The sequence below is a fragment of the Talpa occidentalis genome, unplaced genomic scaffold (assembly GCF_014898055.3).
Source record: "Talpa occidentalis isolate TD23 unplaced genomic scaffold, MPIMG_talOcc4v2.1 talOcc4.11, whole genome shotgun sequence".
NCBI classification, from domain to species: domain Eukaryota; kingdom Metazoa; phylum Chordata; class Mammalia; order Eulipotyphla; family Talpidae; genus Talpa; species Talpa occidentalis.
The window spans coordinates 98,530,696-98,558,059 of record NW_023601104.1 but is presented as its reverse complement, the minus strand read 5'-3'; the positions used below and the strand labels follow the sequence as shown (position 1 = coordinate 98,558,059).

At 52.9% G+C, this 27,364-nt stretch overlaps 3 protein-coding genes across 3 annotated transcripts; all 3 read right to left on the bottom strand.

Annotated features, from left to right (window-relative positions):
* Positions 1–3,212: 3,212 nt before the first annotated feature.
* LOC119238351 (serpin A11-like) lies at positions 3,213–5,342 on the bottom strand. Its single transcript, XM_037502012.1, has 2 exons — positions 5,085–5,342; positions 3,213–3,477 (listed from the first exon to the last, which is right to left on the bottom strand). The coding sequence occupies exons 1-2, from the start codon at positions 5,268–5,270 to the stop codon at positions 3,271–3,273; spliced, it is 393 nt and encodes a 130-aa protein (XP_037357909.1). The 5' UTR covers positions 5,271–5,342; the 3' UTR covers positions 3,213–3,270.
* A 1,727-nt stretch (positions 5,343–7,069) lies between these two features.
* Positions 7,070–9,160, bottom strand: LOC119238141 (uteroferrin-associated basic protein 2-like). The gene is made up of 3 exons (XM_037501856.1): positions 8,662–9,160; positions 7,550–7,817; positions 7,070–7,079 (listed from the first exon to the last, which is right to left on the bottom strand). Exons 1-3 carry the CDS (start codon positions 9,158–9,160, stop codon positions 7,070–7,072), a joined length of 777 nt encoding a protein of 258 aa, XP_037357753.1.
* Positions 9,161–19,929: 10,769 nt separating this feature from the next.
* SERPINA9 (serpin family A member 9) lies at positions 19,930–25,698 on the bottom strand. Its single transcript, XM_037501855.1, has 4 exons — positions 25,167–25,698; positions 23,321–23,594; positions 21,363–21,510; positions 19,930–20,133 (listed from the first exon to the last, which is right to left on the bottom strand). Exons 1-4 carry the CDS (start codon positions 25,552–25,554, stop codon positions 19,930–19,932), a joined length of 1,014 nt encoding a protein of 337 aa, XP_037357752.1. The 5' UTR covers positions 25,555–25,698.
* Between the last annotated feature and the right edge of the window lie 1,666 nt (positions 25,699–27,364).

The window sequence follows — 27,364 nt, the reverse complement described above, 5'->3', positions numbered from 1 at the left end:
CAGGGAGTGGGGCCTGCAGCTCGCGGCAGCCTAGTCAATATTTGTCGGATCAATTCCTGGAAGTGGTATGAAGGGAATAAGCAGCAAATAGGGAGGGGCCATTTTTTTAAAGCATCTGTGTCCCGGCTGCCCGTCCTGTAACAAATGAGCAAATCATGATTTTGGACCCAGCTCAGTTCTCGGCTATTCTGAACCAGTGATGGGGGGTATCGTTGTTGATCCTCTGTGTCTGTGGCTTCCACACAGATCACCCTCACAGTAAGTGAGGCTTGAGCAGCCCTCCCTCAAGATAGAAAAAAGGGTGGGGGGCTCTGTGAGGGTCATAACTGCTGCGGAGTGAGGTCCCACTTAGGAGATGAGGTCATTGCCAGGCCCCCTACCCCATCCCCCAGTGCCATTCCAGGAGTTTCCTGGTGCTTGAAATAAATACAGTCCTTGCACAGAAACAAAGGAAACGACTGGAAGGATATTCAGAAATTCGAACAAAATCTCTCCTGCTTTACTGAAAGCCCTTCGAGTGGGGTTACTCATGCTCATTTGCCCACATGTCACCCACAAACCTAGAACGAGGTCTGGACCTGAATGAATATTCGTCTGTGGGCAGCTCTCTTGGTGATGGAATTGAGGGGAATTTTACACTGTTCTGTAGATTTTGTTTTCTCCTAATATTCACAAAGAACATGTATTTTATTTATGACCAAAAAAACAACAAAAAAAGTAGAATTATCTCATCACTCATGTAAGCAGAATAGAAGCCCCTGAGCTTGGCACAAAGCTTCCATGGAGAGGCACTTTTATTTTTTTTTAAAGATATATTTATTTATGCATACAAACTCTGGGGTACAGGCCAGAGGTGCAGGGGATGGTGAGAGGATTCGCTAGAGACAGAGTGGGGAGCAGAACAGGCAGACTAACTGAAATACACTGCTGAGGGGAGCAGCGGGCAGGTCAGGAGAGGTCTGCTGCGCCATGTGGGTAGCTCCCTGGCCAGGGATTGAACTCGTGCCTCAGTGGCTGCAGATAGCTTCATAGTGCTGCGTCTTAACCCCTTGCGCCACAGGAAGGCCCCCCACCCCAAGGCTCTTTTAAGACATATTAACTCCTCAAGACTGCATCCAATCCTGCATCAGGGCAGGCTGAGCCAGCCCTGCCGTCTGGTACACGAGGGGAGAAAGCCCCGTGGTGTTTGTGGGTCTCAAGGTGGGAAAAGCCTGTGTGAGCAGATGGAGAAAGGCAAGGATGTTTGGGCAGGTACCCCACCCATCACGTTTGAGATCCTACCCCTGGATCCAGAACAGCACCGAGAACCTTCTGGGTGCTTTAGAAAGACACATTTGCCTTTTGAGTAAACACGAGAATTGAAGTGAATGGCCCGAGTTCCTTTTCCACTAAGAGGCCTCCACTCCACTCTTGGCACACACATCACATATTTGACTCTAAAAGCAACTTATCATGACCTGGAGGGAGGAGAAAAGACTCTGGAAGACACGAATGTTGGGTTCTCTGCCAGACTCTTACCCAGCGGAGACCACCTTACAGAGCTGGGATGGGAACGGAAGATTTTCCGTGGGTGCTGTCGAGGCAGGGCCTGGCCCGAGCCGGCCCCCCAAATGGCAGCCATTGACACATTACTGTTGCACGTCATCTGCCTTCCATCACCCTCATTTCGTCAGAGGAGCAAAAGAGGGAGCTGTAGATAATGAGGTGCGAGTTCCACACAAGCCCAGGCCCACCCTTGGGACATCAGCAACTTGTATTGTTGAGCAGCTGGTAGTTCTCCAGAGAAAGGCACCCAGTAGCGTGAGCAATATGGAGAGGGGCTCCGCCATGTATGTTCTGGAAAGCAAGGGGGTGGTGTCAGCAGCACAACCAGACAGAGGGAGCCTGGACTGTATCCCCGCACACGCGTGGCAGGAGCAGGAGGGAAAGCACTCACAGAGGAGGGTGACCTAGTGTCCAAGTGGTGAGGGCGTCCTTGGAGGATGACGGCATCCGGAGCGCCCTGTGGTCGGGGGTGTGCATTCTCCGTGAACGCATCACCATGGACGGAAGAGAGGGGAGCCACTCACAGAGGATGGTGAACTCAGCGCCCACGTGGGGGCGGGTGTTCATGGAGGATGGAGGGATGGGGCCCGGCCCTTCCCCACCACTACAGGACACGTAAGATGGCGGATGTAATTCACCAGCCTCGCTGGCCCTGGCGCCCAGGTATATGGTCAAACATTATTCTAGATATTTCTGTGAAGTTTTTCTTTATAATATCAGCATGACATTGGTGGGCTTTGGGGAAAGTATGTGGCCTTCTACAGTGTGGGTGTGGGTAGGCCTCAGCACCTCAGCGGACGGTCTGACAACCAAGACTCCGCTCTCCTCCCCGCCCACGCAAGAGGGAATTCTACCTGCAGACGGTCTTAGGAGTCAGTCTGCAAGATCCACTCAACCTGGTCTCTGGCCTGATGAGCCACTCAGCAAATGTGGGGCCCACCAACCTCTACAACCCCCAATTGTTTGAATGAGTCAACTCTTTAAAACCCCAGTGTATCTCACTTACATGTAGCAAGAGATGGGTTGTTGCCATCAGACACAAGGCAAGTCACGGCCAGCCAGGTGGTACCCAAGGTTCAGTCCTATACACACACACACACACACACACACACGCACACACGCACACACATGCACACACATGCACACTCACATTCACACCCCTTTGTGCACATGACCATTCCATCTCTCCCTCCTCATCAGTTTTACCTCCTGACAGTCTCCTAGAGCTACTAATAGTCCTTACATAGGGGCTGTATGAAAAAGAGAGATCAGGGTGTGGGATAGAGAAAGTTCTGGCAACATATTTGGGGTCCTTTGCCTCCCTATTTCCCCCTGGAGCTTGGTGAACACAAGGAAACCCTGCAGGTGTTGGTGGGTACTGACACTACCTTCTTCCACCCTCCCACCCTCCTCTCTGAGGGGACCCTGCTCCTGCCCAGCAAGGCCCCTGCTGGGTGGGGGCACTTAGAATGACTCTGGGGTACAGATGAGGAAAGGGCGCTGCTGTAGTGAGGCTGCGCAGACGCACCCCGCCAGCTGCACCCTGCGTCTGCCAAAGCATCCCAGGTCAGAAGACAGCGGGGAGGGCCCCAGCAGATGCCCCAGCCCCGCCCCATCTCCCCTGCTTCGGAAGAAGACACGCATCCCAGCCTGGGCTTTTCCTGCTACACTCCAGTGAATTTTATTCACCTCACTCCAGGGCAGTTGGGGGCCGACCCCCGACCTCTACTCAACACGGGGGTTTAAGACCCGGGCCACAAGGAGCTCTGTTTGAGTCTTGTTGTCCACCACAAAGGCGAGGAAGGGTTTGTTGAACTTGAGGCGCAGGGGCTCCCGCGGCTGGTGCAGAAGGTCGTCCTCCTGTGCGTCCCCGGCGCCCGCGGCCATTCTCACGCCTTTCTCGGTCACTTCCATCCGGGCTTCATGCATGGCCTGGGGACACAAGACCCTGTCTCAGATCTGGGCGTGAACGCAGCTGGCTGCCCCAGAGCAAGCCGGGGTGGTGTGCGGCCAAGGTCAGGGAGGCAGCACCCTCCACAGCTGGTGGTGGGTGGGGGAACGCTGGCTCCCACTGCAGCAGCCCCACAGCCCCCTCCAGCTTCTACTCTGTTCTATCTCCAGAGAGACCCTCCGTGCAAGGACAGAGGGGAGTTGACCTTTGAGGAGCTGAGGACCCAGCACCGGGCAGGCAGCTCAGGGAGTTGGGGTTCTTGATAGAGAGGAAAGGGGCCTAGAACACAGGGGAGTGCTGAGTGGTTGAAAAGCTTGAGAAAGTCCCCTAGGATTACTGGGGGGCAGTCCTTTCCCCTGCAGGAAGATGTGCTGAAAGGAGAAGGAGGGAGGGGTTCATTTTAGAATGTCCACTCTGCCCCTTGGCTCTGTGGGACACATGGCAGTGGGGCTGGGATTCTGGGGGGCTGGGAGAGGCTCAGAATCTCCCAAGCCCAGCACCCAGCACCCAGCACCCAGCACTGGATATGCCCTCGCTGGGTTCTGCTGGGTGGGAACACACCCAGGGGCGCTCACACTCCTGGGTCACTGGAAGCGCCTTATCCCAGGGCATCCCAGCCTTGGGAACCCAGCTGCGTCCTTGGCAGATGGCTGTGTCACCCCTCGGTGAGCGAGCAGACCCCGCCCCAGGTCACCAGGAGAGGCAGGGGAGAGAAACCCTGACAGGTGCTTTGTAATCTGCCACCTGCTGCGCACGGCATGGGATGAGATGGCTCCTTGTGCCTGGCCAGAGTGTTAGGGGTGGCCAGAGGCCTCTCAGTGACCTGCGGGGAGTCACAGTGCCTGCGGAGATAGGACAATCACCCCTCAATGTGCCGCAGCATCTGGGTGTCTGAGAGGTGTGTGGGGCTCAGCAGAGCGAGGCCCTGACTTGTTCCTGCAAACCCGAGGCTCTGGTGGCTCCCCCGCCTCCTCGCCCTCCCAGCACCCCCCCACCCCGCCTCCCCTCACCGCACTGGCTCCCCATCTCCCACACTCAGGACTTGAGCCACATGGGTCCTCTTGGGATTGCTCAAACACATCAGGCTCACAGGCTCACAGAGGCACTTGTCCGCGTCCCCTGGAACGTGCGTCCCACGGCAGGCTCCCCAGACCTCACCTTCCTTTCACTCCTCTGCGAGACCGAGCAGCCCCAGACTTCCTGCCAGCCGACCTCAAGTCCCCCCCACCGCCCAGGTGATCTCCCAGTTTCCCATGTTCCTTTCTTCCCCACATCTCAGGTTGACAGGATCCCTACGTGTGCGCATGCTCGTTGTCTGCCCTCCTCAAGGCTGTGAGCGTCTGGAGATGGAGACTTAGGCTCATTCACACCCGTGTCCCCAGCGCCTCCGAGAGTGCTGCAAACTACTACTTTTGAATGAATGAATGAATGAATGAGTGAGTGAGCGAGTGAATGAATGGCTACAGAATCTCAAAAGCCAATGGGCCAGGGGAGATAAGCGTTGTAACTGCTGCTTTTGGTTTAAATGGATTGTTCTTCCCTCAGGACTGGTGTGGATAAAACAGACCCCAGAAATTGCCCCACTCACCTCAACAATAGCTGGGAAAACCTCTTCTGTGATGCCCGAGAAGTTCGCTTCTGTAGTAACTATGTCTGTGAGGCCCAGTTTGGGAAGCACTCTTTTAAGATCTATCTTGCAGAAGATCTTGAACTTGGGCAAAACTAACTCTACCAATCTGTTAAGAATGAAAACCAAGAGGAAGCTGAAATACATCCCTTTCCCACGGTCTGAAGGACTGCTCTCCGCGCTGCGTGCTTGCTTGAGCAGAGATTAAAAGTGTTGGAACTTGAGCTGCAATTTTGAATTTGCAAATAAACTATTTGCTCGAACTCTGCCTTCCTAACCCAAGTATTCCCTTCGCAGACTCTCTATCCAAGGCAAGAAGAGGAGGGTCAGGCCAAGGAATCCAGCCCTGAGTTTCATCAACCTCCTGTCTAGCAGCAGGGGTTACTCTGGGCAGGGACTGAACAAGGTGAAGGACCTCTAGGGGAGGGGAGGTCATCTTGCCTGAGGGAGTTTTCACAGGGGAGGAAAGCACTGACTGGGAAGAAAAGTTGTCAGAGAGAGAAGAGCGAGGAGGTCTCCTCCTTCAGATCAGCAGCTCTGTACCACTGCCATAGATACATACATGGGTGGATAGATAGATAGATAGATAGATAGATAGTAGATAGATAGATAGATAGATAGATAGATAGATAGATAGATAGATAGAAGATAGATAGATAGTAGATAGATAGATAGATAGATAGATAGATAGATAGTAGATAGATAGATAGATAGATAGATAGATAGATAGATAGATAGTAGATAGATAGATAGATAGATAGATAGAAGATAGATAGATAGTAGATAGATAGATAGATAGATAGATAGATAGATAGATAGATAGATAGATAGATAGTAGATAGATAGTAGATAGATAGATAGATAGAAGATAGATAGTAGATAGATAGATAGGTAGATAGATAAGACAGGTAGATAAGATGGGTGGGTGGGTGTGTAGTTAGAAGAGAGATGATGAGAAAAATATATGATGGGTGTGTAGGTGGATGGATGATGGCTGGGTGGCTGGCTGGATAAGTAGGGATAGATGGCAGGTAGATAGATGGATAGTAGATAGATAGATAGATAGTAGATAGATGGATAGTAGATAGAGAGATAGATAGATAGATAGTAGATAGATAGGTAGTAGATAGATAGATAGATAGATAGATAGATAGATAGATAGATAGAAGATAGATAGTAGATAGATAGTAGATAGATAGATAGATAGGTAGATAGATAAGACAGGTAGATAAGATGGGTGGGTGGGTGTGTAGTTAGAAGAGAGATGATGAGAAAAATATATGATGGGTGTGTAGGCGGATGGATGATGGCTGGCTGGCTGGCTGGATAAGTAGGGATAGATGGCAGGTAGATAGACAGACAGGTAGATGGCAGATCCTCTCTGCTGTGACCTCATCCCTAGAGGATGTCTGTGCTGCAACAAGACATGTAGTAAACACCATTTGGTGATTTCTTCCCAATCTGCATATTTATTGCCTGAAATCTCCCACCCTCACCCTCCAGCCCCGCCCAAAGTTCAGCTTACCGTTGGAAATCATGCTGTGACTTATCCACATTGGATTGGAACTTGGTGGCTGACAGACAGAGAATCAGTTAAACTCTCTCTTCCAAGAACATGTGGCTGGAACTCTGACTATGTTAGGCTCAGTCTGGAGGGGCACACTGACTGGAGGGAAGAGCCATACCTGTGCACGGTGGTCTCTGCTTGAATTCACCTGCTTAGGATCCTCCCTGACCCTCACACCTATTTAATATTCTTCTAATTAAGATCCCTAATTAATATCCTACCACAGAATTCTCTATTATCTAACCCTACTCGTTTTCTCCATAGGCTTTTATGGCAATTTGAAATTATGTGCTTCTTTTTTGACTTTCTGCCTCTCCCACCACACTGAATATTCCACATTAACAGAGACATGTTTTCCTGACCATTATTTCTGCAGCCCCTAGCAGTGCCTGGCATAGAACAGGTGAGTGACTCAGGTGTGAAAGTGGTGAAAGCCGATTTACTGAGTTGGTGAGGTTAGGAACAAAGAGAAGTAACAGGAAGAAAGGTCACTCCTCATGACACTGCTGCCCCTGGTGCCAATCCCTGGTGAGAACTTGCTGGGCTCATCCTCTTAGGTTCCTAAAATACCCATGTGTCTTTCCGATACCTGTCTTTCTTTACTCCCTAGAGCTTACATGAAGTGGGTTTCTGGTACTGTACATGTAACCAAAAGAAGTGTAATTAAGGCAATCCAAGGCATTTCTGGCTGTTAATGGATTCCAGGCCACCATCTTCCTGTTCCATTTCTACAATTTTTCTACAAATATCCTAGAAAATAATCAGATATTCAATTCCCCCCAAATAAGACTCTTGCATAGAGAAAATGAGGTCTGAACAAAATTTCAGTGGGAATCTAGAATGTCCCTCCATGACGTACCTCATGTCCTTGGCATAATAAGTCCTGTCTCTTCTAAAATCCATCCTTCTTAGGACAGAGTGGAAATGCCCTTCATCTGGGAGCACAAGCACTATGGACAGGTCCTGGGTGTAAGGCAGTTCAACCATCGTGGCGTGCAGATCATCCCATCGGCTGTACATCATTCGTTCTGTCTTCCTCATCATGTCCACCTGCACTTTTTTGTGCTTGTCCACGAAGAAGGTCTCCTCGTGAGTGAGTTTGGTGTCAAAAGCTACTTGCCAAATGCCTGGGGCAATCAGGAAGGAAAAAGTCAAGAGTGACTTGTGAGGGCCTCCCTGGTGGCACAAGGTGTCAAGCACAGCACTATGAAGCTGTCCGTAGCCTCTGCAGCACGAGTTCAATCCCCGGCCGGCCAGGGAGCAAACCCCATGGCGCAGCAGACCTCTCCTGTCTCACCCGCTGCTCCCCTCAGCAGTGGATTTCAGTCCGTCTGCCTGTTCTGCTCCCCACTCTGTTTCTGGTGAATCCTCTCACCCCCCACATCTCTGGACTGTACCCCAGCTCCTGTATGCATAAATAAATAAATCTTTAAAAATAAATAAATAAATAAATTTTTTAAGAGTGACATGTGAGAAATAAACCACTACCCACGTGTTCTGGGGCCCCAGAGGCCAACAGCTCAAGGCAGAAGAGTCACCTTACATTGGCAACTTGGAGCCCACGAAGAAACAGACAATGTCAAGGCCAGGAATTGAGTGTGATCTTTGTGCCCCTGGTGTGTGACCCTGAACCCATTCTAGCCTCATGGCACATCGCTCTGACCTTACAAAACCAGTGGATTTTCTGATGCTCATGCCACTGCAGAAGGGTTTCTTTTTTTCTTTTTAACTGCAAGTATTATGCATTTTTCTTCAAAATGGCATAGGTATAGGGAACAATCTAGTTGCAGAAATTGGGAGAATAATTTTTAAATGCTAGGACAAGGGAATGAAATCACAGTAAATTTACTAAGGGTGGATCCTGGTCATTAGAAAAATGGATATTTACAAATATATATGTATCCTTCTTTTTAGGGAACACCAGGGCAAAGAACACCTGCAATGGGAATTCAAGCCCTTAGCAAGGCTTACCTCTGATGGAAATGTAGTTTATTAGCAACAGGAATGTCTGAGGATCCAGCATGGTAATCAGCTCATAGCATCTGTCCAGGACTTTTTGAACCACAGCATGGTCCATTTCCTTCCTGGCTCTTTCTTTATCTCTAAAGTCTATCATCTTTACTTGCACATCATAGATCTTCTGAATCTCCTCCAGGAACCTCTGGTTAACCCTCCTGTGGTGGTTGATAAAGAGAAAGTCCTTGTGCCTCAGAATATCCTCCCTTTCCAGCTGCTGCAGCCTCTGGACGAAGACCAGGAAGAAGTGGTGCACGTCCCTCACTTCATGCTCCTTGAAGTCAAAGCCTAGCACGTGCAGCAGGTTGACGAGTGTCCAGGATCTGGCCCCCTCGGAGATCATGGCCAAGGAGGTGGAGATGCTCATGGGGGAGAAGATGATATTCTCTTTGGGATTCTCAACTAACAGAGTCTTCAGTAATTTTTGGGTAAATACCTCATGGTTGACTTTCATATCCTGATTGGGAGGTGGCAGTTCCCATGGGTGGTGGGGCTCATCCCATGTGACTCTTTGCAACTCACAGGAGATCCTACTAATAAGGCCACAAAGGATGAGGACCAGAGAGAGAGCCAGCTGCATCTTCCTGGGAGACAGTTCCACAACAAACAGAGCTGTTATTAGAAGGAGGAGGTATGGGGGTAAACTTCCCATGGAGCATGTTCTCGAGGTTGAGGGGTTGAAAAGGGGCCCTTTAAAACCTGGGTACTATCCACCCGGGTCCTGGATTGCAGGGTGCTAGCTAAGTCTAGCGAGGAAAGACTAAGGACTTTGGGTCATGATGTCAGATGAAAGGACCAATAATGACGGATCCAATTCTGCCTTTTGCTACAGGTCACTTCCCCATCCTGGCCATAGAATTCATTGTCACTACGATACTGTCACTAGTGACTTTGACTACCACTTGGAGAGATGTGCCCAGGCCCAAGCGGGACAGGTCCTACTCAGATGCAGCCACCATGACCACGTGGGCGTGTTGGGTCAATGATGCCAGTTTTTAACGTTTCTGAAGAAGTTAGAAACCCAGAATTTTTATATGGAAAAATTTAGCCTTATCAAAAGCACTCATTCACACCAGAAGGCCCAGATGCAGGCCTGACCTGAGTCTGAGCTGTGATTTCTGAAATAAAGCCCACCGTGGTGCTCAGGTGACTTGGACACAAGCTGTGTCAAAGGCCTGGTGAAGGTCACCTCAGGGAACACTGGTCTCCTCACTTCGGCTCTCCGAGTCCTCCCAGCTACTGCCCCCTTTTCTGTTGTCAAGGGCAAAGCGCTCTGTCTCCAGACGTGCCCAGTGTGATTGGCTGAGGCTGAAAGTCAGGCCTTGAATCTGCAGAGGGCGCTAATGGCAGGGACTGAGTGACTGAGTCAGCTGTGACCTGAGTGGATGTTCCAGGTCAGGCCCCTGCCTTGTCTTCCCACAGGACCTGGCGTAGCTCTGGGCATGGGGCTACTCCTCTGCACCCCCATCGCCACCCCTCATGTCTTGGCATGGGGATTGCAGTGGCAGGTGCTGGGGACTGAAGGTTTATGTCTCTCACAAACCCCATTGAAACCCCAACCCAGAATGTATTCAGAGGAAGAACCTGGGGGAGGTGATTAGGGTTGGCTGAGGTCATGACGCTCCCCTTATGACACGATAGCGCCCAACCAAGGGCTTGAGCGAGTCCCTGCTTCCCCTCCCTGAGCTCCTGCAAACAAGAGATGACTGTCTGGAAGCCATCTCTCATCAGCTTGGGCCCTCATCAGAACCAAGCATGCTGGCACCCTGATTTTGAACTTGGAGCCCCCAGAGCTATGAGAAAATCAATGTCTGCTGTTCGAGCCTCCCGTCCATAGTCTTTTGTCCTGGTGGCCGTGACAGCCCGCTCAGCTGTCGAGACTCTCCCCACCAACCTCCAGCTACCCTGAAGGTAGAAGCAGCTAGAGGGAGCTTCCAGAGCAAAAGTCATCATCTTCCTTTCTCTGCCTCCCCTAAGCTTCAAGGGGATGGAGTTCGAATTCTTTGGCTTAACCCTTTCTGAGAAACCCCATTAACCTTGGTTCTTCCCAACCAGACTCTCGGTCCTGACCAGCCCATCCCGCTTCTTCAATGTACCCCACCCCCTGCCATGCTCCTACCTCCCGCTGTCACACCCACACTGTTCCCCACCAGCCCCCCACCCTGCATGGCCTTTGGTCCACCTCGCTGAGTCGGGAGCGAGGCAAGAGGGTCTTTGTGGCTGAAGGGCTGCTAGAGGGCAGGGGCTGCCGGGTGGAGAGAACAGCGGATGGGGGAGGTTCCAGAAAGCACTGCATCTCCCATCACCTTCCCTAAGGCACCTGCCACCTGGAACAGGGCCAGAAGGCAGTAAAACACCCCCTCCTGAGAGCCTCCTTGTCCCCAAGAGGAGAAAGGTGACTTACCTTCCCCAGGAGCTTGCTGCTGCCATGGGCTCTTGGCCCCAGTTGGGGTCTGATTTATAGTGCCCCCGTGCCATGGGTGGGAGAAACCCCAGTTAATATTAAGTTGGTCAGCAGATCGTGTTCAAATATTGTCCCGAGCCAACAACAACTGAATCATTTCTTAAAGGTATTTTTTTTTGCTTGTGCATCAGTTCTCCCTGAAACAATGAGCCGGTTCATGCAGTTAATGCATTTGTTCACCTTCATTAATGTTTCCACACATTCAACAAACACCTAGGCCCTCTGACAGCCGTGCTCTGGGCTGTATGTTGGGGACAAGTTGGCCAGGCCTGACCTCTACTCTGAGGGGAACCGCTGGCCCCAAAGGATTCTGAGTTTGAACAGACCCCGGGGCAGGTTTTGATCAGCGGGGATGTGCAAGCAGAGAGGAGCGCCCCTGGAGATCTGGGGCCCTCTCACCAAAGTCTGAAAAAGTAGGCAGGAGTCCATGCAGCCTCGGGGAGGCCTGGGGAGGGTGCTCTGGCTCCTGGGCTGAGGGGGGACAGTGGGGTTCTGGGGAGGGTCACAGCTATGTGTGTGGAGTTATTCCAAGTCTAGGGAGGATCCACTTTTGCCACAATGGAGAGAAGTGTTGGCAAGTCTTCTCCCCGTGGCGACTAAAGAGGTGGGCAAACTGTTGAAAACAATCATTCAGACCCGAGAAATACACCCAGGGCCCATGGAAAACAGGCGCATTCGCCCATGAGGCGCCCTGAACGCTGGGTAGGAATAGAGTGTGTCCCTGGCTGCTTACCTGGGCGTCTACCCCACTCAGCAATGCCTGAGGTGGTCTCCGGGCCTGGGGAGCTGCCACGAGGGCAGACTCACTTGAATTGGGGTGTTCCCTGTTAAAGTGATGGTCTCAGCTGTGGGCATGAATGAAGAAGTCACTAGAAAGTGGCTCTGCGTCCCCACATGTTAGATTTAGCAGCAAAGCTCCAAAGCAGCTGCCTTGTATGTGTTTAAAGAAATATGGAAACCAGGTTTGAAGAATGAGGGGAAAACAGGCCTCCCTGCTGGTCTAGGGGTTAAGACTCAGTGCCATCACCTCTGTAGCCTGAGTTCCATCCCGGCCAGGGAACTGACCGACGTAAGGCCCAGCAGACCTCTCCTGTCCCGCCCGCTGCTCTCTCAGCCGCGGATTTCAGTCCATCTGCCTGTTCTGCTCCCCACTCTGTCTCTGGTGAGTCCTCTCACCCCCCACGCCTCTGGGCTGTACCCCAACTCTTGTATGCATAAATAAATAAATCTTTTTTAAAAAAAACCCAACCACAAAATACATACAATGGTATCACAAGGTGGGGGGGTGACGAAGAAAGGGAACTATATTGAATTCAAACACAAATTGTGTTTTACTGAAATTAAGTTTGCATCATTTCGAAGCAGATTGTGTTAAGTTAAAATGTATACTGCAGGGCCTCCCCGGTGGCGCAGCGGTTGAGCGCTGGGTTGCAAAGCTGCCCGCGGCCTCTGGGCACCGGTTCGATCCCCGGCTGCTCCTCGGCCACCGGAGGAGGGTCCCACATGGCGCGCAGACCTCTCCTGCCGCCCGCTGCTCCCCTCAGCAGTGTACTTCGGTCGTTCTGCCTGCTCTGCTCCCCGCTCTGGCTCTGGTGAATGCTCTCACCCTCCCGCACTTCTGATTGTACCCAGTGCTCGTATAAACAAATAAAAATAAATCTTTAAAAATAAATAAATAAAATGTATGCTGCAACCTCTAGAGAAAACAAAAAGAATTTTTTTCAAAGAAGAAATAAAGCAATACACTAAATGATTTTTTAATCTAATCCGGAAGAAGGCAGTGGAGGAGGGACACGGGAGCAAGAAAGCGATGAGGCTGGGGATGGGGAGACAAACCCACGCTCGTCAACAGATACTGCACTTCAGGGGAAGAGTCGTCAGGCTGAGGGAAAAAGTGGGATCTACCTCCGAGCTGCCTATAAGAGAAAGTTTATAGCCCAAGTCACACGTGGGTTAAGAATAAAATGGTGGGAAAAGATTTCCATGCCCCACTGCAGCAGGCCCTGCTTATCATATTAGACAAAATAGATTTTAGACAATGATGTCATTGGAGACGATTTTAGACAATGATGTCATCATTTTATCATGACGACAGGATCAAAACCTCAGGAGGACATAACATTCCAACTTTATTATCCTTAGCAACTGTCGCCTGGCGGGGAGGCCGTGCTGGGAGGGGTCGGAGGAAAGATAACTCAAAGTGCAAGTAGCGAGAGAGGGAGACCTAGAGGGGCGACGTCTCAGAAATGCAGCACCTCCCCCCCCAGCCAGTCTCATGTTTATCGGGGATCACAATCAGGGAAGGTGGGCAATCTGTGGAGGAAGGTGTGGAGGAATGTGTGTGGAGTCTGCCTTGCTGAGCGGATTGCTCTCAGAGCTGGATGAGCTCGCGATGCCCCCCAGGATGGTGTCTGCTGGTCTGTGGGGTTCGGAGCCCCCAGCGGCCCATCAGATTGGAGAACCTGGCGATGCCTGATCATCCGTTTCGCTTTTTGTTCTAGAATTCCCCCAATTTCCATAACCGGGAGTCAGCTTTGACTTCCACTTCCCGTTGGCCAGGAAGGCGCGGCCACACCTGCCTGGGCAGGAGAACCCCCTCCCTGGCCCTGGCTTCCCAGCGCCCTTGTCTCTCTGTCACCTGCCTCGTGGCTTGCGTCAGCAGCCTCTTCGCTGCCCCCGCCTCTCACAGGCCAGGTGCCAGTCGTCCAGTCTCCAATCCCCTGCCCAACTCTGAGCTTTCGGAGGCCCTGCTCCTAGGACTTTCGTGAGGAGCCTCTGTTCACCTGCCAACCTCACATCCCTCCACCCATCCTCAGGCCTCCACCCTCAAGCCAGATGGATAAATGAGGACATGTTTTTCCTCTGCCTGAACCCTGTGCTCACTCCTTCTCAGGGGGACCCAGCTCCTATCCACTCTCCAGACTTCCCCTTGAGAAAGCCTTTCCTGACAGCCAGCTTTGTCTCCTCCCACGTAGGCTGGGTCAGGTTCAGAAGCGCCCTGTGTTCTCCTCTCTCTTATCAGGCTTACAAAATACCTTGCTTCATTTCCTCCTGGTCTGTGCAAACTTCTGGGAACAATCTGTGATAATTCATGATTACCCCTTTGTGCGGGCACACAGTAGGTGTACAGGCATTCAGTAAATGAACAATTGCTTACATTATATTCCCTTGAGGGACTCATCTGCTTTACTCTCTCCCCTCCAGGGCTGTCCCTCTGCCACTTAAGGCTTTTGTTTGCTTGGGGAGCAGTGGCTGAGGGAGAGGAGCGAGGGGTGCTCTTCCAGTCCTTGCTCTGCCCACCCCCTTTGGTGTTTTGACAGCTGCAGTGGCTGCTGTGTTGAATGGCACCGTGCATGGGGTGCGTGTACCACACACTTACTCCCAGCATCTCAACAGGACCTTACAATTGTGCAAGTATTATTTAGAGATGTAGGTCCAGCCCAGAGAGGCTCAGTAACTTTCGCACAGTCACACAGCTCCTGGGGGGGAGAGATGGGATTCATACCCATGTCAGCCTGACACCTCAGCTGAGCTCCCAACCCAGAGTTGCTCTCTTTGCTTAAATATCCTGAATAAACAGTGAGCAACCTTTCATGGATCGGGGTCTTTAAAAATTCTTCAAATGCTTCCTGTCTTCAGTAATTATGTGATTGTTGGGAACGGCCACATGAGTGTTTTTTCTTCAGCTGCTTTTATTTTTAACTTTCCCGGCATGGAGGGGCTTTACTTGCAGGCTTTGACTACTGAATACAACCGGCCTGCTCCTTCTAGACCTGGGCCCTGAGCACATTTCATGTGAGTTCTGGTTGGTCGGTGAGGGGGTATTAGGCCCTGGAGATCAGTCACACACCAGAGAACAGAAAGAGACCCTCCTTCAGATGGTTCTGAGCTCTGAGAGGGACAGTGGAGTTGGCCACACAGTGTGGGGGGGCACTTGGAAGGGACAGAGAGTGGAGGGGGCCACATTTGTCATGAGTGGACAGAAAGACCTGCCGTCTTCTCAGCTCCCAGCTGGGAAATGAGCTAGGGAAAAACATCCTTGTTTGCAAAGGCTCCTGTTATGGCTGTAACAATAACAGCCACGACCAGGCACCCACAGCTCGCCAGGCATTGTCCTCAGCACTTGGCGCGTGGCCCCCGTGAAGCCAGTGACGCAGGAGCTGTGCGTCTGCAGAGGAGAGTGATGCCGGAGATTCCAGCACGCGCCGCCGTGGGGCACATCCCCTGGAGCACCTTCTGCCTGGGTCTTGGCACCGAGATGGCCGCCTTCCCCGGGGGCAGGGGCACCAGTTGGGGTGGCTGCACTGACAGGGGAGGGGGCTCCTTCGCACTTGTGCCCAGGGGAGGGCATTTGAGTCACATCAATGGCTACAGGCTCCTGTCTTGAAATTGAGGGCAGGTCCGCACTGAACTGCACCTGGAGTGGCCCTCACTCCTTGGGGCCACTCACCCGGCAGTCCCCTGAACCCCTAACCTCAGCGCCGACTCTGCTCCACAGTGTGTATGAGCTGTTCCCCTCAATGCCCGCACATGGGGAGCATCCCTGGTGGCGCAGGGGTTAAAGACACAGCGCTATCAAGCTATCTCTGGCCACTGCAACATGAGCTCAATCCCCGGCCAGGGAGTGGACACACACGGCTCAGCAGACCTCTCCTGTCTCGCCCGCTGCTCCCCTCAGCGGTGGATTTCAGTGGATCCACCTGCTCTGCTCCCAACTCTGTCTCTGGTGAATCCTCTCACCGCCCCCCCCCCCGCCCCGCCAGCCTGTACCCCAGTATCTGTATGCATTAGTAAATAAATCTTTAAAAAAATGCCCGCACATGGATTCACTGGGCAGGTGACCAGCAGGTAGAGGATCAACGCCCGCCTGGACAGCCGAGAGCCGGTGGTCTGCTGATGGGTGTCTGCCGTGCACTTTGAAGTGCTCAGCACAGAAGCAAAGGAGGTGGTGATTGCTCCGTTCATATCCTCCAGGCACCTGAAGAACTTGACTGGCAGCAGATACACGGGGGCAGTGAGCATGGGGAGGGCACTGAGCAGAAGCCTGTTTCTCCGGGGGTGGCTACTTCAAGCTCCGGCTAACCTGAATCAACTCTAGGCTGATCCAGGACTGTAGGTTGAAAGTCAGATTTCACTCACAAGTGGAATCTGAAAAACGAGACAAACAACCAAACAAAACAAACCAGTCTTATAGGAGGACAGACTGGTGCTCGTCAAAGGTGAGCAAGTGGGGTCGGGGGGTGGATGGAAGGGCGAACGGGATCGAGAGGCCGATTTCTAGTTATGAAACAGACAAGTCCCGGGACATGGCGCTCTGCCGCCCGCACAGCAATCAGCTAGTTCTGCGCCTTGGAAAGATCTCAGGAAATGGGCTGATGGTGGGGACTGTCTCACATAGCATGCGGATGTCAGATTGTGATGTGTACATGAAGCTAATAAAAAGGCCTCTGTCAATCACACTTCGACAAGAAAAAGAAAACCAGATGGATCGACACTTACAAGGCTGATGGGGTGGGTTTTATTTATTTATTTTTTTAAAGATTTATTTATTTATTTATACAAGAACCGGGGTACAGGCTAGATGCACAGAGAGGGTGAGAGGATTCACCAGAGACAGAGCAGGGAACAGAACAGGCAGACTAATGAAACACACTGCTGAGGGGAGCAGCGGGCGAGACAAGAGAGGTCTGCGGTGCCATGTGGGTATCTCGCTGGCGGGCTGGGATCAAACCGGCACTGCAGAGGCTGTGGACAGCTTTACAGGCTGTGCTCAACTGCCTGCGCCACGAGGGGAGACCCTGATGGGTGGGTTTTAAAGTGATTTTCCAGTGATAAGGTGACCGGTAGGTAAGACACATGGGCTGGCTGGGGATCCTGCTGGGGGTGCCCCTGCCATGTGGGCGGCTGTGAGGGACACACTGACCCTGGCTTCTCAGCCTGTATTCTCTTTGCTAGTTTATATGTTTTGAGGAGATCTTGTCACCTCACAGTGTTAGAAAATGGGGGTATAAAGTCAGATCCCCCCCAAGAGTCAGGACTGGTCTCCAGATCCCTGCTCTGGCCTGCAGAGGCTGAAGCTCAGAGCAATGCAATCGCTCAAGACTGTGGAGAAGCTTCTGTCCTGCCCACGTCCTTCACTCTTTCCTGATCAAGAAGAGATTGTCACATCATGAGCTGCTGCCCTCTTCCCAATGGGAAAAGCAATCACTGCTTGCCCTTTTGTGACCTAGAGAATGTGGTTTGGGGGAGCAGACTTTGTCCAATTGTAGTTGTTAATCAATGTCAGGGTGGGGTCTCCCCTTCTGGTCTGTCATGTGAAGTCAACCCCCTTTTGGGCCGCCCAGGTGCCCACAAAACAAGATAAATATCCCCAAATCCATTGTGTTATTCTGGAGCTTTTATAACCATGTACACTCTCCACATGTATGTTGTTACATGGTGGCCTTCCCTCCTGCGAGCTGCTCTGTTGTTCATTTCTCCATCCGCTCAGCCTTAGGAGAACCCAGATGGGGTGGGAAAATTTTCCCATGTGCCTTGACAAGTTAGCTGACCTTACTTTCAGAATATTGCCAGGTATGCCTGAGAAGTGACAAAATTCATGCAATTTTGTAATAATAATTCTCAATAGTCTGTGATTGATGATGTGACATCTTAAAATCATGAGCCAAAGCTAAAGACCAAAGCGGCTTCCACCGACGCCGTCGCTGTGCTGTCCAGGGCACAGCTAAGCCTCAGCACAGACCGTCCAAGCACAAGCCTCCACATCTGCGCTTCTCCCCCTGCCCGGGAGGGGGTGCCCCACACAACTGCCCTGCACCTCCGTAGTGATAAGGGTCCTCTCCAAACGCTGCTGCTGCTCCTTCTGCCTTCTGACCAGCCTGGGGGCTTCTTTTTGGGTCCCCTTGTGTGGACTGGGATGGCCTCTCTTCCTGGGACCTCAGAGTATTGCAGTTCTTTCCAAGGCCGTGGTCTCCGCCCGTCATCCTGCTGTGCCTGATTGCAACACACCTGGACACGGTTAAAAATGAATGCAGGGGACGGACATCGGCAAGAACAGCGTGTTGAGAGCTCACCAGGGCACAGAGGAGGTTCTGTGCCTGCTCTTGTGCCTGCTAGGATACATCTGCATGGGCACCAGAAGGCCCCCTGAGGCCGCCTCTCATTGTACTGCGCCCCCCCAGAGCCAGGTGGTGGGAAGGAGACTGACAGCCCCCACCCGCCCCTGACACCTACGAGAGCCGCGAGAAATTGCTGGGAGCTGTGGCCACAAGTGCACCTTTAGCCGATCCTCCTCGCTGGCCATCCCTGCTGCTGTCCACCCTGGGCAGCTGGTGTTCCTGGAGCCGGCGCCCAGCCATTGCTTCCGTGCGGGCCAGGCCAGAGTGCTGTGCTAAGGCCGAGTCTGGGACAGGCAGTGTTTCAGAGGGTGGGGTTGGGGTCTCCTGTGTCGGAGCTTTGGCCCTGACGCTCATTCTGTCCAGGGGATCTTTGCTCTTTGGTTCTTGGTTCCCCAACTTGTAAAATAAGGTGGGCTTATAGGAGGCGGGGGCCTCTGTTGAAGCCTCTGCGTTACTTTAGCATGATTTTTTCTGTTTCCTGTCTGTGGACAAGAGCTTGGAAAAGCCAACATGAGGGTCCCCACACATCTGAGCTAGTTGGAGCACCAGTGCCCCCAAAAGTGTCTGGTGTCTTGGGAGTGTGGGCTCCAGTAGAGGCTGCAGTAGATGCCCTCAGTAATGCAGATGGAAAGGGCCAGAATGGTATCTGGCAGAGGTGGGGGGGAGGGAGATGGCATCGCCTTTGCCTGGTGTGTGTGATTGTGTATGTGTGTGCGCACACACACAACAACATCAGAACCAGGAGGGCAGGCGGCCCTGGAGAAGCTGGGTGGACAAAGGGCAGAGAGCCCTACCCAAGCTGTGGCCTGCCCTTTGTCTCCTGCCTGGAACTCCCCTGGCTCAGTGGTGCTCCCGCCCCAGACGTCTGTCCTTGGCCAGTAATGCTCTCCATGATCTGACCCGCTTGTCCCTGTCCGTTCTTCCAGTCTAGCCACAAGGCCCTTCTGTGGCCCCAACAGACCTGCTCCTTCCTGGCTGGCCTCTGTGCACACAGGAGCACCCCACCGCCACCCTCCCTTCACCCACTTTCAGATTGTCTCTTCCGTGTCCTCGCAGTGCTTGTTGCTTCCTGAGACAACCCCGTCTATTGTAGGTCGTGTTTTACTCTGGTGGCGGGTGGTCTGCACCCCATCTAGGCCCACTAGGCTGGGGACCTGGTTTGTCTGATTTGCTCCCAGTGCAGAGTAGGTGATGACTAAATTTTCATTGAATGGATAAATGAATAAACAAACCGACTCAGGCAGCCACTGAAACGTCACACAGTGACAAGCAGTCACGAGAGCTGCCGATGAGCCACTTCAGACCAGGGGCCTGTTCACGGTACACACGGGCACTGCTTGCGTTCATGGTGTAGGTTTATTGAATTATTCACTGCCAGGCCCCATTCCTATTCCCAGGGGCCCAGGTCATGCCTGCAGGGCTCGGGAAAGACCACGGCTGTTGATTTGTGACAAGAGCTCTGCTGACTTTAGGTGACCGAGCCTCAAAAGCAGCACCCTGGGTGGGCATACAGCACTGCTGGGGTGAGGGACCCTTGGAACAAGAGGACCCTGAGCTTACATCACCCCAGGAGCACAGGCCACAGGTCTGTGGTTTTTCAAGCATGGTTGCTGTGGATTCAGTCAGCCAGCTTTTTGCCACCTAGAATTTTGTGGGATCTTGCATTTTCCCCAGGAAGAGAAGGGAGCCTGTGGCATCGTGCGTGATCTGCAGGAGGAAGGGCTTGTCGAAGGTGATGGTGGGGTAAGCGGGCCTGTCCTTTGACCGGAGCTCGAGGTTGGTGGCACTGGCGGCTGCGGCCTCTGTGCCCTCCTCATCGATGTCCAGCACAGCCTTGTGGGCAACCTGCCAAGGAAAAAGCAAACATCAGCTGTGCCCGTGATGACACTATGCTTAACTGGGGTCTGGCGCTTTGCCCAGGAGTGGGGGTGCCCCCTTCAGAAGCTTCGAGGTGAGAGACACCAAAGGCCCGCACTCTGCTCTCTCCATCCATGCAGCCATGTGGCCACTGGCCTCTGGGGCGCCATCCAGGTACAGGTGGTGTTCAGGTGCTGTGGGCTGCGCTTCCCAAATCCAGGAAAGGCTGATGACGGCCGCACACGCAGGAGGGGTGTTTGATGAGCTCAGGTGCACGTGCTAACGCCGCGGCCTGTGACAGTGGCCGTGTGCTGCCGTGGGGGGACATAGGCTAGGGCTCACTCAGCATAGATCCCTTCTGGGTCTTCCAGGGAAGAGATTCCTAACCTAGGGTTCTGGTACCCCTAAGAGTCAGAGGGAGTGAGAGCTGCTGACAGTCGTATTTCGTAGGGCCACAGAAGCACTTTGTGGGAAAAGGTCATTTATGCTCACAGAGTGAGGCCTCTGTGCGCCTCCCCTGGATGCCGGTGGGGGGCAGGGCCTTCCGTGGTCCAGGTCACTCCTGACGCTTCGAATCTGTTGTCAAAATATTTAGGTCAGGGACCAGAAAGGCACCGGCAGGCGGCCCTAGATGAGGACATTTCTTGTAAGAGACTGAGACGCATGGGGGGACCTGTATGGTGCACCCTGGCTCAAAGGGGTGCTCTTAGCTCGGTGCTGGTCAATCCCCGCTGAGTAGCGGTTTGGGCTCCCTGGTGCCTGGTGGGAACCGGGCTCAGTGATTTGCTGCAAGAGAATCAGAAATCTAGATTTTTAGGTCAATGCCCAGTCACTGGCTGAATACCACCCAGCTACAGGGCACTAGTGACCCAGATCAGCAAGTTATGACCTTGGTGTGGCCTAAGCTTCAGGGGGGGACTGGAGGCCAGGTAAGCACTGCTCGTTGGCAGCAGGCACCGGAGCAATAGCACCACCCGCCAAGGAGACGCCGGCACGTAAAGAAGTGTAGTTGGCGCTTAGGAACTTGGGCCGAAGCCGTCGTGTGGGAACTGTGGGGTCACCGCACAGGCCTGACACTCCCGAGATTCCATCCTACTCTGGTCACAGTGAAGTCCCTTTGCCTCCTGGGCACCATTTCCTTGCCCATGCTCGGTGAGCCAGTCTCTACAGCCCTGACAACATGGGCTTCTGCGGAAATATCCTATTGACCAACTCACTTTGGAAACCTGCAGGGAGCCTCTTTTCGTGATCCCAGAAAAATCAGCGTTTTTGCCAAAGGCATCTCGGATGCCCATCTTCGGGAGGATGGTCTCCAGGTCATAGGAGGCGGAAATGGAAAATTTTGGCATGAACACCTCTACCCACCTGCAGAGAAGGGGAAAGGAAAAGGTGAGGTCACAGCCCCCGGGTCGCCATCGCTCTCCTAGGTGACAGGTCAGGACACTGCGCTGCTGCAGGCTTGCTGCTTGCTGCTGGCGGGGTCAACCTCCACCTCCTAGACAAACGTCTACCTCCAGCTCGGGTTGCTCTGGAGGTCAGCCTCCTGCCAGAGCCCGGCCAGCCCCGGAGATATACAAGATGAAAAATGGGCCCCGATGTAGCAGGGGCAGCGCTGAGAAGGGGCCCCTGCCTGGAGCCTATGGCAAAAGCCGATGGAGGCACCGATGGAAACATGCCTTCCCCCTCTGGCCCCCAGAGCCCCCCACCAGCCCTTCCCGTGACAAGCCCTGCTAATCTCCTAGAGCAGCAAAACCCAGTGGAACTTTCTGAACAGTTGGGAATGTTCTGTATTCATGTGGTCCATGCAGTAGCCGCGAGTCACATGTGGCTCCTGAGCAACTTAAACACAGTTGGTGCCAATGAGGAGTTAAATTTTTTTGTTTTACTTAATTAAATTGAAATAACCACAGTGGCTAGTGGCTGCTCTGCGGGACGGCACAGCCCAGAGCTGGGCCCATTGTTTTTTCCCTCTGCAGAGATTTCTCTGCACCAAGCGTGAACTGTCTGTCCTTGTTCTTACTCCTTGGCTGTGTGGGCACTGCCCCAGGTTTGCCCATGAACATTTTCTCCACCTGAAGATGGTAGGGCTGAGGCTTAGTGCTCTGTTCAAGGTCCATTACTTATTGAGTCACAAAAGTGCTGGAAGGATGCCTCAGTCCTCATCAATGACCTTCTGGTGACATTGAGCATCATGGACAGTGCTCTGCCCTGTTTGGCTCGGCCTTCACCCTCTCCCCTGGGCTGCTCTGCTGCCTGGTGCTCCACCCCTCCCCCCAGCCTCCCTGCTGCCTCTGCTTCTTTTATCCCACCCTGGAGGCCATCTGAGCAGGGGAAAACCTAGAAACACCCCACGGCATCCCTGGATCCCTGATTTTGCATTTTTGCCAGTGCTGTTTATCAGTAATGCCCCTCCCAAGCCTCTGTGTCTTCTCATCCCCGCTATACTTAGGCTCAAATGCCACCACCTCCTTGACGCCTTCCCTCAATCCCAGCTAAAAGCCTTCGCCCTTTGCTCAGAAATTCCTTTGCATTTTGCCTCTTGGATTCCATCATCCCCCAAGGATATGCTTGATTCAGTTAACCCGGTTTCTTCTTCTAGAATATGAACATCTGGGCATGATGCCAACAATGCCAAGAAACTATGACTAAGAGATTGTACTTAGACTGACACCCCTTTTTATCTTATGGTTAACATCCTTTTGCTACTTCCCATAATAATACAGGACTAATGACCTCACCTTCAACACTGACTGAGCACTTACTATCTCCCAGGCGTTCTACCCACTACTTTATAAACAGCAACTTCTCTTTCCAAGAACATATGAGTTTGGTGCTATGATCATCCTCGTTTACTTCGTGCTTTTTTGTGGGAGTTTGTTTTTGTGGATTTATTCCTTGCTCAGATACCTACAATGACATAACAGTTTTGTTGTGACAAGTGAACAAGACCCTGGGCTACTCACCCCCACTCTCAAAGCCCCTATTTCCTTTATCTGTCGGCAGATGGTGAGGTTCGAGTGAGAGCATATATGCACAGCCCTCTCGCTGTCTAGCGTGCAGTCGGTGCTCAGTTTGCAAGAGGGAGCATTCCACACCCTTCACCCCAGTCCTGCCCCATCCCTGGATGGACAGCATCACCTGCCTCAGACCCCAGCCAGGAGACACGGATGCCCACCTCTTCCTGAGTAAGTGACTCCACTTCTGCAGCCTCCTGGCTGACAAGGCCTGTTCCAGCTGCCTCATCTTGCCCTGACCTGGGAGCATGAAGAGGACCGTGGTGTCCCCCTTATAGCCCATCTGGAGCAGAGAGCAGTTCAGCTCCGGATCCACCCCGAAAGCAAACTGCTCCACCTGGTGCATCATGGGGACCCGCACGCTGGTCTTTTTGTCCACCAGGAATGGGAAGTTGTTTCGAGTGTCTGCAGGGGCAAAGGGCTTCTCCCACTTGCCTGGTGCAAATAGAAAAGAGAGATGCTTAAGGCAAAGTGCAATTAGTGCAGGGAAGACAGGGAAAATGGTAAAGGAAGGACCTTTAAAAACTCTTTTACAGAACAACGAGAAATCTGCAAACAATGGTTAAAGTCGCTTTCTAGAACTCAAGAAGTTACCCAAAATCCTCCACCACACCGGGGGAATAATATGTTAAAGAAAACCAGCTGAGTCTTAGTGAGAACAGCGGTGTTTTATTTGTTCTACCTCTATGTCCCACTCTCCAGCTGGTCATTAGCCTTGAAAATAAACAACCAGCGTTTGCAGTGAAATCCAGCCACCTGGCAGCCACTGAAGGGGAAAAAAAATACACTGGCCTAGACTCCTATTGTTTGATTCTATTGATATAAAATGTCTAGAATGGGTAAATCCATGGAGAAAGTTGATTATAGGCTGCCAGGAAGGAAGCTCAGGAATGAGGAGACAAGGGGTTTTCTTTGGAAAGGATGGAAATGTTCTGGAATTACATAGTGTTGACATTTTGTACAACCCTGTGACTATACAGAAAAACAAAACCCACTGAATTGTATGGTTTAAAATGGTGCATTTTGTGGTTTGTGAATTATAGTTTAATCAAAAATAAAATTAATTCAAAACTGAGACAAGATAAAGTGTTAGAAACTTAGTAGGGGCTTAAAATACATGAATTGTATCTCCTTCTCCTCCCAAGGTGCTGGATGGATGACTAGGTGGGCAGACAGGAGGCTGGTGGGTGGATGCAGAGATGGATGGATAAACAGGGGGATGGATGAATGGAGGGAGGTGGAGGGAGGTGAGGGCAGACACCGCAGCATCCATGCTGACTCTGCCTGGAGAGTCCAGTCACTTCTACCCTAAGCACGTGCCTATCAAGTAGACCTTGATGTTCGTCCACCCCAGCCTGGAGACTGGCACCCATTGGGCGCGCAACACATGGCAGAACTTCTAACCCAACATGACGAGGATCCCAGAGCAAGTGAAGGGCAGCGGTGGGCATCCCCCCAGGGCTGTCTGGTGGTAGCCGACGTGCTCTTCCGAGGCAGTGTCTGTAATCTGTAAAGCGCTAGACAGGTGTCCCGGGGGCTGTGAGTGACAGTTATATCTCTCCGCCCGCTTTCCCCCATGAAAGTGTTCACACCCTCAGCTTTCCTCCTTCCCCCGGGCCGCCGGGGAGCTCTGTGTCCTCCTGGAACTCCTCTGTGGGCAGCAGGCAGCCACTGGTGCTAAGAGATGCGCTTCCTTCCTCCCAAGGCCACTTTCAGAAGAGCTTTCCCTGGGCTGCCCACTGAGCCCAGCGCCAGACCCTCAGAACTTAGCCGCGGGCTCTCCCAAGACGGAACTGAGCGAGCCGCAGCCTGACGGACGGCCTGGGCTCGGGGCGGAAGGGTGAGGCGGCCCAGGCCATCCACCAGGGACTGCAGAGCTACTTTGAACTCAGCGCTCCCTCTCACCCACCCCTACTAGGGTTGATCTAGCTGCTTATTTGACTGGACGGGGGGGAATGGGAAGGAAAAAAAACCATCAAAATCAAAGCCAACCTCTCAGAGTCTTACCTTTAAAGAAAATGTGGTTCACCAGGACCATGGCCACCATCGGCTCCAGCCCCTGGACTAAGCCCACGACCTTCCCCCGGGTCTCCTTCTCCACGTAGCCGTTGATCCTCTCCAGGGCAGCGGCGGCGTCGGAGAAATCCATGGGGAAGACTTTCGACTCGTACAGCCTCTTGACATCATCCAGGAACTTGGCCTGCAGCCTCAGCTCCTTCCTGACGAAGAGGACACTGCCCATCTTCACGTCCAGGCTCTGGCTGGGGATGTTGATGGAGTGAACCAGACGCTGGAAGCCCCGGTGGATGGCGGCCTCTGGCGTGTGCTGGGGGTTGAAGCCCAGGCCCTGGAGGATCTGGCTCCTGGTGGCTGAGCGGGCCCCGAGGGACAGCATGGCCAGGGAGGCGGAGACGCTCAGGGGGGAGAAGAAGATGTTCTGACTCGGGCTCTTCCACCCCAGCCTCCGGTACAGGCGGAAGGCAAAGTCGGTGTTGCTGGAGGACCCCTGGGGGGTGGGGGTGCTCTTTGTGGAGGAGGGTTGGGGGGCTTCTTGGCTAGCAGGGCTGGGTGGACGCACAGAGTAGATGGGAGCCCAGAGGCTAACTACCAAGAGCACTCCATAAAAGGCGGGTGTCATTTTGGAAGGAAATAAGCCTGCAAGAGAGGAGAAAGACATTGGTGGGAGATGAGCCGAGCATCCTGTCCCAGGAGCAGAGACTCTCAACACCCACGTGGCTGGCAACAGACAGGGGACTAATGGGACAGCTGGCCGACGTCAGGTCATCGGGCCCTCAGCGAACCCCAGATGCAGACATTATGACTGCACTTGCGCTACGACGGGCAAGCAGGTTCAGAGAGATGGTGGCACTGACCCCAAGGCACAAGCCGGTCTGTGCAGGACCCAGTCAGGTCTCAATCCCAAATCCCAGAACGCGTGCCCTCTGCCCTTTTTGCCTCATGGGTGCACTGTTCTTAAATGTTTCCTACAGGAAGCAAACTGCAAAGTCAGAATGTTAGCAGCCAGAAGGACTCTCTCATTCCCTGGAGGTTCTTCCAAACGCCCTGCATCCCTCTTGTGCAGACTTGATCAAGGTCCTGACGTGTGGCCCATCCCCAGACCCAGGCCTTTACTGGCTCTTTGAAACCCGAGCGGAAGGCAGGGCTGGCTCTGCGGTCGTCAGGTGCCTGGAGTGGAGGCGGCTGCTGCTGCTGAGCTGAAGCCCTCGACACGACACGCCTGCCTGTGCCAGCACACGCGCCGGCGCGCCCAGGAGGCTGGCGGAGGATGCCAGGCCGAACAGCCCGAGGCCCACGTCTGGAGCAGGACAGCGCCGGGCTCGCCTCCAGCCCTGCTGCCGGTGGTGGGTTTTCAGCTTCCCGGGACTTGAGTTGTCTTTTTCTCTTCTCTGACCCAGGGATACTTATCTGAGCCCCACCGAGTCGGCCAGAATGATCAGCCACGTTCCCAGCGAGCTCTTGGTGGGAACTGAACTGATGGCAGCTGAATTATGTTTTCTCACAGCAGCTACGATTGCAATTAGAAGGTATCTGTGAAGAGTCATTTTGCTGAATGAGTCGTTCTATTGGGAAACTGAATTTCTCTCTCTGTGCATTTTATTTTATTTATTTTATCTGGGCAATTTTTGTTTTCTAATTTCCTGTCTGTTTATCTGACTGAAGTTGAGTTTTCTCTCCAGGCTACATTCACAAAATCCACCCTCGGTGTGGACTCTTCAGCCACATGTTCCAAACTGACCTCCAAGCTCTCCCCACCCAGGGCCTACCCCTCTGCTTCCCCTTCTGAGGCGACTGCCCGTCCCCGCGGCTGTGTGCTCCTGGGTCACCCCCGCTTCCCGCGGCCAGGCAGGCAGCACCGCCAGCCCCACATTCCCTCCCTGCTCTTGCTCTGCATTTGGTCCAGACGCTCCTCGCCTCCCCTGTTCACCCCCCAAGGCTCTGGACTCTTCGGCCCCCCCGGCCCTGTTTCTTCCACTAACTTTTCTCCAGGTCACTAGAGTGAACCCCACCAGCATCTGACCCTGCACCGATGCCATTTCCAGGGATAGAAGTGAAGCCCTCCATACAGGCACCCGCCTTCCGCATCAGCCCTGCCTCTCTCTGCCCTGGGGCCTAGCTGTCATCCTTCTGCACCTGCAGCACAGCTCACGATGCACCTCCTCCACCCCCCTGGGGGGAGAGTACCC